Raw genomic sequence first — 10,317 nt, forward strand, 5'->3', positions numbered from 1 at the left:
AATTCTTGAATCATTTTATTTTGATTTTGTATTTTTCTAGATAACTTATCAGTATACAAGAAACAAAATAGAAACCGAAAGGCGTTAAGTCAATTGTCATGGAGTGCTTGTATCTTGAGTCCCCAATCAATCTGATAATGGCGTTAATTTATACAGAAACAATGGTATTTGTTTTCACATATATGTTGAACACTCCAATTCTATATCTATTTCCTTCAGAAAATCTTCCAAGGGATCTTCAAGTTTTGAATATTTGTTTTCATTTTCTCCCATGCCCTCAGTTTGATGACCAACATTTTCATGTTTGCTAGCTAAGCATGCAGACATTTCCAAACAATCTACATTGTCACACAGCTGTCTAGAGTGTGCTGCAGTTTCATTTTCAACTTTAAAATGTTCTACATCAGACAACCGTTTTGCCATCGCTACTTCCGTAAATGTGCCCCTTTGATTATCATCAACACAGTATTCATATTCTAAAGTCTCAGTTTCAGAATAATTTTTTGTCAGTGAACTATTTTGTTTGCCAGTAGATATAACACTGGTATTTTGTTTGCCAGTAGATATAGCACTGGCATTTTGTATGCCAGTAGATACAGCACTGGAATTTTGTTTGCCAGTAGACATAGCACTGGAATTTTGTTTGCCATTAGATATAGCACTGGGATTTTGTATGCCAGTAGATACAGCACTGGAATTTTGTTTGCCAGTAGATATAGCACTAGGATTTTGTTTTCGTGTAGATATAGCACTGAGATTTTGTTTATCTGAGGAATAAAACTTATTCTCATCTAAACCTGTGTGGTGTTCATTCCACTGTTTTGTTGCGTAAGATGTGGTTCCCTTTGTAATCGTTTTGTTAGAAAAAGTGTTGTCAAACTCAATGTCACCAGTTTCACTGTTGGCTGAAAGAGGAGAAACGTCACCTCCATCAAACGGAGAAGTGGCAACCCGCCGTGAAGCGTTTGTCGTTTTCCTTAGAACAGATTGTTTTCTCTGAAATATTGAGAACAGTTTCTTGGAATGTGTTGCATAGATTGAATTATAATAATATATTCCTAAAATGTTCAACATCTAATAGTGGTTAATAACAAGACACATTAAAATTAAAGATGCAACTGCCAAATTTCAAACAGCTAGCTAGAAGTAAGGTTTCGCCTAACTCTGTTTGCATACATGCATGCGTGCGTGTACCTGTGTGTTCGAATTGAGCGCCTTTTTTAAAACAATTTTTTTTCAGTTAAATAAACGACGGACGGTGTCTGCACATTTCCTACCTGTACCTCATTGGAATACAATGTACTAATAAAATCGTTTCCCCAATGAAACATAATTCCAATTTCACCACCGCCTGCTGTTTTATGCGACTTCAGGAAGCAATTAAGATGTTGTACGGAAATAAAGTAAGGTGCCCGTGCTGGAAATAGTACCCAGTAGTGCTTGAAGGTCTTACAATAACTTCTTTTTTCCCTTTTCAGAATTAAAACCGAACTAAACAAACAAAAGGAACTGCAATAATAGTATAAAATGAAGTCTACCGTTAGAATAATTTCGTCGCCCCTTTATACCTCGACACATATAACCAGGACAATAAATTTTTATTAAAACATATCATTATTTTATTCAGTATTCGGGATCAGCATGGTCTTGATTATTACATTATTTTTTATCATCAGTCACAACTCTGAACGTTAACAAGGCAGTCTGAAAGACAGCTAAATCCCCCGCCACTGCTATGGATAGTGAAAAGGGTAAACCTTTGATTTTAGCTGTGACCTTGACCTTGAACTGACATGGCTGACTCATGAATTCTGCACAACGTCTTGATGAGGTGATCATTTGACCAGAGTTTCATGAAAATCCTTCAAGGGGTTTAGGAGATACAGAGCTGAAACCTTTGACCTTCAGTTGTGACCTTGACCTTGAGTTGACATGGCTGACTCATGAGTTCTTGATGAGGTGATCATTTGACCCAAGTTTGATGGAAATCCTTCAAGGGGTACAGGAGATACAGAGTGGACACCAAATGGAAGGCTCAAACCTTCGACCCTTAGTTGTGACCTTGACCTTGAGCTGGCATAGTTGACTCATAATTTCTGCACATCGTTCTGATGAGGTAATCATTTGACCCAAGTTATATAAAATTCCTTCAAGGGGTTTAGGAGATATAGAGCGGACACAAAATGGAAGGCTCAAAACTTTGACCTTCAGTTGTGACCTTGACCTTGAGCCGACATGGCTGACTCATAAGTTCTGCACATTGCCTTGATGAGGTGATCGTTTGACCCAAGTTTGATGGAAATCCTTCAAGGGGTTTAGGAGATATAGAGCAGACACAAAATGGTAGGCTCAAACCTTTGACCCTAAGTTATGACATTGACCTTGAGCCGGCATGACTGACTCATGGGTTCTGCACATCGTCTTGATGAAGTGAACATTTGACTCAAGTTTTATAAAATTCCTTCAAGGGGTTTAAGAGATATAGAGCGGACACAAAATGGAAGGCTCAAACCTGTGACCGTGAGTTGTGACCTTGACCTTGAGCCGGCTTGGCTGACTCATGGGTTCTGCACATCGTCTTGATGAGGTGATCATTTGACCCAAGTTTTATAAAATTCCTTCAAGGGGTTTAGAAGATATAGAGCGGATACAAAATGGCAGGCTCAAACCTTTGACCTTGAGTTGTGACCTTGACCTTGAACCGACAAGACTCATGGGTTCTACACATCGTCTTGATGAGGTGATCATTTGACCCAAGTTTCATGAAAATCCTTCAAGGCGTTTAGGAGATATGGATCGGACACGATTTTGTTACGGACGGAAGGACGGACGTAGACCATTCCTATAATCCCTCTGCCACGGCGGGGGATTAAAAATATTCTTATTTTGACAAAGCACAATAATTTATTAAACAAAATGTATTGTGCGGTGTTTACTATAATTGGTTTTATTAATTCGTCTGATATTTAAAAGATCTACGAGATACTGGACACCATCACTTGATCGTCCCCGGTGGCGTTGGTTATCATTTTTGTTTAAGATACATTTTTACTTAAAATTATAAGAGCTATAGCTTTGAAACTTTGAAACTAGGTCCAGAACCATGACTTGCATTGTCAGAGTTATGACTTGAAAAATGACATTTCTTGTTTGTCCACTTTCCTCGAATACTGTTAGAGATATAAATTTGAAAACCTACCCTTATTTATCATTTTGTTAATAAGCAGGCCAAGCATCATAATTCTGTCTTGCATTCTGACAGAATTATGGCTATTTTTATTTTAGAAAATTGGCATTTGTGGTAAGTATTTTATTTGTATCTACTTTTCGTGAATTCTATAGCTTTGAAACTATATACATTATTTCATTATCAATAGGTGAGAAAAAGCTGAAGAACAATAGCTCTTTTCTACATATTGTCTTATGTCAAGCACTTACAGACGAGTACTGGCACCCGCAGACAATGCTCTTGTTCAATGTCTATGTCAGAAAGGAATCAAGATATAATTAATTAATTCTAAACTGTTAAGGAAAAAAAAACATTATAATTGTAAAAGATAATATGCCCTTACTTGATAGGTTTGAAGTGCTGATTTCCCGTCGTAAGTTATGAATAAGAATGAAGTATCGCCATGCTCTCCGAGTTCCATTAGTTCTCTCAGTACCCTAGTTCGTGCATGTTTTACATAAAAATCCAAACACTCATACTGTTCTTTATCAAGTTTCATATTTGTAGTTCCATTGTGAAGGACAAATCTGTCACCATTATTGGTCTCGGCAATTTCATCGTAGGCTTTGTATGCCAATGACAAAACAGTCCATTTAGTGACATTGTTGTGCTCCATAATAACATGTACGGTATGATCAAGGAATGTATTATACTCTTGTCTGCTCACTGGAATCATGCCGTACGGTAAAATCTTTTTTATGAGTGTAATATTTTCATTCTTCAGAGTGTCATTTTGCTCCACCAAATGCCTCATTTTTACGGCGGTTTTTATGTTCTTTTTCACTTTTCGTTTTTCCTGCCAGACTTTATTATTTCGCTTTGAATAACTATCATTCAGCTTCTGATACGACCTACAGCCCTTAAATTGTCTTTCTTTGAGACGTGGTATCGAAGATCGATGTAACGTCGTTTTGGAAATTTCGAGTGGTGCTGCTGCATCGCTCACATTTGTAAATTGTATGAATTGTTGCTCTCTCATATGATGCAGTCTATACCTTTGCGTTTCCTCTCTTTCGTATAAACTTCCCCGTTGCATACAATCAACTAGACTAGACGAATGTTGCATGTACATGTCAGGCCTATCCCACAGAGTCACTGTTGTCTCCTCCTGCCGAGGACATTGGTTTCTTACGGGAGGATTGCTGAAAAGTAAAACAGGAGCATTAAAATTAAAAGTAAACAGAGGGTCCCTCTAGCATAAAGTAGAACTCGTGCAACTTCACTTGGCCTGTACACGTTCGTCCAATATAAATGAATCTCTTGAGTGATACTTTAGTACATGATTACATAGTTCTTCCATCGTTAAAATAGCTTAAGGAAATTAGCTGATTAGTGTAGCGTGTCGTAACATTTGACCAACTTCTTTGTGCAGATTGATATCTCCACAGAAGGCGGAGGGATATAGTTTTGGTGTTGTTCGTCCGTCTTTCCATCTGTCCTTCTGTCCGAAGTTATATCTTAGAAACGGTTTTTACTGGTTCTGCTATAGCGAAATGTCATTCTACAAATTTCAGTCAGATTGCTTCATTGAGACAAGATTTATGGCTTTTTTTTACAAATATAGAACATACATAGTTTTGTATTCCATTTTCTGTCCGTCCGGAACCACATCAATGCGATGGATTTCAGCAAAACATGGTAATTATCTAACTTTAATAGGAAAATGGAACTCTACACGTTGCAGTGTAGTTTGTGTCAGGAAGACAAGATTGCTCTTTATACTTATATAAACAATTCATATATAGTACATTATAATGTTTTTACTTCACTTTTCTGTCCGTCCGAAACCATATCTTATAATGGTTTGAGCTATTCTAACGAAACATGGTTAAGGTAGTTCTGCACTTGATAAGCCGGAAGTGACGGCGTAAAGTCATCTAACTGGAAAGTCTAGATTAATGCTCGCTAGCCGTTACTAGGGTAATTTGAACTCGTATTCAAATATTAGTTTTCCATGATTTTTTTTTTCACTCGATAACTACTGTTAAAATGAGACACCTTTACTAAAAACGTCTTATCTGTTTCAGCTGAATTACTCCAATTAAGTTTGAGACATTTTGACCAAACTAATATCTATTTTAAAACAATGTCCGTTTCTTTAGGATATTAAATATTTTCAGGTGAAAATTTTATCCCTTTCGGCGGGGAGTACCAATTCACTGAACTCGCTTGTTATATACGTTACAATTTGGGAACATCTTACTGTAATAATTGATAATACGACTGAATTCTTGCATGTTCAGTTAATGCGTTATCTTTCAGCACGATTGAATCTGTAAATGCTTTACCTTTTAATAAGCTTGAATTCCTGCATAATGAATCCATTTTCGAATCTCTGTAAAGACTTTTCGATGTGGTCTAATTCTGCGTCAGAGGCCATAAGACGATACCAAGTGTGAAATACCTCGTAATATGCTAGAGCTATGTTTTTATTACAATGCTCAATTTTCTTCACCTCGTTGTGGATATCCTTTGGTAACCCACATCTTTCTTGGCAAATATCTGAGAGAGTTAGAAATATATATGATATATGAATAAAACGCCAAATTTTCACAATTACGGACATAACAATAGCAATGAAGGCTAACTTTAGTGACAGGGATAAATGGTATTTGAAATGGTCCTTGAGAAATCTATCTTACATCCCTGAGTGTGAACAATGATGTAACAATTGCTCAGGTAAATTATTTTGAAGAAAATTTCAAAATATATCTCAAAAACATCCAAACATTATTTTGGAACAAGCGATCTTTGTGAATTGACCTATCACCAAATAAATAACTATTAACCATTACAATGAAAACAAGACATAAGATTAAAATATATACCATGTACAGTTTTTGTGTTTGTTTCAATGTAAAACGTATACCGAAAAGGCTGAAGTAAAACTATTATGGTGATCTTACGAAATAATTCGAAAGCAAAAAATTTCCACGAATACTCGTCAATAGGCAACATTGGTACTATGTCTTTGAATACTTTAAACCAGTCAACGTTAGTCTGTGTCGCATCTACAAAAACAAAACACAAAAGTTAATACAATAAGTTCGCGATTTTCTGGGACAACCCTCGTATTAACTGCTGCTACTCCTGGTTGTTGCAACAGTTAACTGCAATTGCTTACTGCTCACTTTCCATTGACAAATCACAGTTCTAACCCAACCTCCTATAATCAAGTAAGTTACACTCTTTGTACTTACCACTTTCAGTGCAAACCCGTTACATTTTCCGTACCAACCACTTCCAATCCCTGCCCATTACGCCGCCGTTTCATGACTGAAATACTGTTGAAAAACGGCGTTAAACCCAGAACAAACCAGCCCATTACATTCTCTGTCCCAACTAGTTTCAACCACATCTAGTTACAACCAAGTCCTTTCCATGTTCATTTCCAGTATTTTCATCCTCAGTCACTATCAGTTTTAACTCCAGTCTATCGAAGATGTCTAGTGCGTTCTCCGTTGCCACCACTTTCAAATGTTCATTACATTCTCCAATCACACTCTCAATCGCAGTCTATCACATTCTCCGTTCTAACGTCTTTAAGTCCAAGTTCATTACTTTCTTAGTCCCCTCTACTTCAAAGCATTTTCCATTCCTGCCATCACGTCCAATCCCAGTCCTCTACATTCTCAATCATAATTACCTTCAATTCTAGTCCATAACATGTTCCGTCCCCACCACAGTTTCAATCCTAATCTATTATATTCTCCGTCCCAATCATATTAAATCACAGTCCCTTAAATTCTCCTTCAGATCTACTTTAAAGTCAATCCCAGTATATTCTCCGTTCATAACTTTTTCAGAATTATAATCCATTACAATCTACCTTCCCATCCCGTTACATTTTCCGCCTCTACTACATACAATGTAAGTCCAGTCCGTTCGCAAAGCACTCCACGTTTAATCCCAGTTCATTATATTCTCCGTTCCAACAATCACTTTCATTTCCAGTCAGTTTTATCCACCATTTCCATCACTTTTAATCCCAGCTCGTTACAATCTCTGTCCCTAATACTTTCAATCCAAGCTCGTTATGTTCTTCATCTCGAGCACTTCCAATTTATTTCGTTCTATACGGCCATGCCAATTCTATTTCAATACATTCTCCTCAAATACCACTTTCGATCATAATTCTTTGCATCACCGTCCCTACCATTTTAAAGACGTTACGAAACCGAAACTATAAAATATTAAGCTAACGAGTAAATGAATACAAACCTTCGAATTCATGATTCTCTTGTTGAATATCATTTACTCCTTGAGTCGTGTCGTTTTCCGGCAACTGATTCTCATATGTTGCTTCAGCAACAGTATTTGTGAACACACGACCATGATTACATTTCCTAAATAGAATATTCAGATAACATAAACTGATATGATTCCAATGTCAACTGCTTTAGATTACTAGTCTACTCGAAAGTATAATGCTTGTATATACGTCTTGAACTTGAAATAGTGCCATTTTCTCGTTATTGGGAGACTTTTAACTTAATTTCCGTTCATGCTAAGTACGAGGGTTGCCCCAGAAAATCGCGAACTTTTTTTATCATTTCGAAAATTATCGACGCATCAAATAAATATTTTAACTGATGCTATTTCAATGTATACTCAACAGGGCTATAGAGTTCAAAATAAAATATCTGTCATGTTATTTGAGTTTTGAGAAATGGACGGCAGTCAGTGGTAGTCGGCGCACGCTCAGTTTTCCTCCTACAAAAAGAAGCGTCTTTTTACAAATTCATTTAACTTATCCGATATACACCTCACATGATTAAAATTTATATTGTCATTAACGGCAATGTGTGGCGAGTATTTATGTTGTGTTTTAAGTCTTTGACGTCACTTGCATTAAAAAAGTGACGTAATTTTGAAAGTAACAATCGCATGCACTTTCAGAAATGGTGACTTCAGGTTAGTTCGCGGCGCAGAAAGTATTAATAAAATCTTGTGTAGATCGCAGTTGAATCACTCGTTCAACCTTCCTTAAGACGTTTGTGCCACATTAAGATATGTGTCCTGCTAACATTTGCTTGACTTCCAGATATTTCAATTTCTCCTTTTGTTTGCGAATGAGTCGTACCGCGATATACACAATATTTTATTGATACTCGCTGCGCCGCAAACTTATCTGACGCCGCCATTTCTGAAAGTGCGTGCGATCGTTACTTTCAAAAGTACGTAACTATTTTAATAGATATAAAGTCAAAGATGTGAGACACCATATAATTACGCACCACACGCTGCCGTAAACGACAATATAAATCTTAGTCCTGTGAGATGTATATCAGATAAGTTACATGAATTTAAAAGGAAGCCGCTTCTTTTTGTAGGACGAAAACTGAGCGTGCGCCGACTAGCACTGACCGCCGTTAGTTATTTAAAACATACCCAAATAATATGACAGATACGAATTTAATTTCAAACTCCATAGTCCTGTCGAGTATACATTGAAATAATATCAGTTAAGATATTTATTTGATGCGTCGCTTATTTTGGAAATAATATAAAAGGTTCGCGATTTTCTGGGACAACCCTCGTATAGCATTAAATAACACAAACATGAACAGTCTAAGTTTTTACATGATGACGCTCACCCACTGACTCCGAGGCTTATGATCAGTTACACAATTCATCCAATAAAAGCACTTTCATTTTAAAAACTTAGAAGAGATTTACGGCTGTTCTGATACTAAAGTACTTTGTCCATATACGGTCGCTGCATTTAAGCACCTAAATTCTGGTTGTGTACTTTTTATCTTTAAAGACGTCTATTTTATCATATCTTCAACTGTTATATTCATTTTGGCCGCATGCATAAATAAAAATCTGATAAACACAATCAGCTGCAAGAACAAAGCTCGAAATGATAGGAAAGAGGACAGCAAAGGAAAAGAAGGCGTCGTATCAAGTACAAGAAAGATGACTGATAATTTATATAAAGAATAAACATTGTGGCAGCGTCCGAATGTTTTTCTGTTTGAAATTTTCATAAACACGAATTTAATGAGATAGTTAAAATATTTGACTATTTAATCGAAGATTAGAATAGCACAGAAAGCTAAAGATTTTAACATTAGAATAACTTTCGTTTGTGAATGGTTTACCTTCTTATCATAATAACAACAACTACGATCATGACGACTATAACAGATATGCCACAACAAATTGATGGGATGTTTATGGCACTTGCAGCATCATCACCGGTAGGCGTTAAAGTTATTGCTACACTCACGGAGGTCATTGGCGTTGTTGCTACACTCGTAGTAGGCATTGAATTTGCTACAAGTATAATATACAACTGGTTTAAACGAAAATATTTTGAAAATAAAATCTTAAAAAATGTATTTCATATTCTTTCTAAATTTGCATTGAAAAAAGTCAAATATATTTGGAATTTTAAAATACACATTTATTATCGATATTCATGTTTATTATATGCCGGTAAAATTCTGAAAAATGCTGCTTGTATTCCAGTTATAAATACATTTAAGTCCGATTCAACAATTTTCATGTGACTCTACCATTAAACTAAATACCCATTACCCAGTATATAAACAGTTTTGTTTATGTTTCAGCGGAGTTTATAGTCATATTTGGCAAAATGTAAAACACAAAAATAGTTGGAAGTATGTTTGTAGTGAAAAGGCATCTGAGATACAACATCCCTGCACAAGCCACTGTTATGCTAACTTTTTTATATCAAAAACTCAAAAAATGGGGAAATGGACAGGTTTTGCCATATTTAGGACGCATAAGAATATTTTTAATGGTGAGCACAGTCATTGACTGTAAAAATAGTTTGCCCATAGATCCAGTTTCTTCACAGAATTCACAGAATTTATGGTCATTTTTTTTGGTTTTGTTCGACAGCTGTGCCCATATTGAAAAATTCTGATTTGTTTAAATTTCAGATACAAAATGCATGTTTCCCATACACGTAACGTTAAAAGTCCTTTCATTTACGTCACATCATTTCTTTGGTAATGAATAAATGGAAAATATTGAATGCATTTTGATAAAACAATGCATTGTGATGAAAGGAAACCGTTTTGGGCAAAAGTGACCTTCTTTAATTCATATCACTA

At 36.0% G+C, this 10,317-nt stretch overlaps 1 protein-coding gene across 1 annotated transcript; it reads right to left on the reverse strand.

The window, feature by feature from the left end:
* On the reverse strand, nucleotides 1-7,633 carry LOC128553216 (uncharacterized). Its single transcript, XM_053534335.1, has 5 exons — nucleotides 7,451-7,633; nucleotides 6,136-6,240; nucleotides 5,518-5,731; nucleotides 3,573-4,371; nucleotides 1-996 (listed from the first exon to the last, which is right to left on the reverse strand). The coding sequence occupies exons 2-5, from the start codon at nucleotides 6,185-6,187 to the stop codon at nucleotides 175-177; spliced, it is 1,887 nt and encodes a 628-aa protein (XP_053390310.1). The 5' UTR covers nucleotides 6,188-6,240; nucleotides 7,451-7,633; the 3' UTR covers nucleotides 1-174.
* Between the last annotated feature and the right edge of the window lie 2,684 nt (nucleotides 7,634-10,317).

Source organism: Mercenaria mercenaria, unplaced genomic scaffold (genome assembly GCF_021730395.1).
Source record: "Mercenaria mercenaria strain notata unplaced genomic scaffold, MADL_Memer_1 contig_3594, whole genome shotgun sequence".
In the NCBI taxonomy this organism is placed as follows: domain Eukaryota; kingdom Metazoa; phylum Mollusca; class Bivalvia; order Venerida; family Veneridae; genus Mercenaria; species Mercenaria mercenaria.

Bases quoted from the DNA above. Each gene is read 5' to 3' on its own strand.
- LOC128553216 (XM_053534335.1), bottom strand. From the start codon at position 6,187: ATGTTGCCTATTGACGAGTATTCGTGGAAATTTTTTGCTTTCGAATTA. The intron at 5,732-6,135 runs GTAAGATCACCA...TAACTCTCTCAG, and splicing joins TTTTGCTTTCGAATTATTTC to ATATTTGCCAAGAAAGATGT. The intron at 997-3,572 runs GTAAGGGCATAT...TCAATATTTCAG, and splicing joins CAGCACTTCAAACCTATCAA to AGAAAACAATCTGTTCTAAG.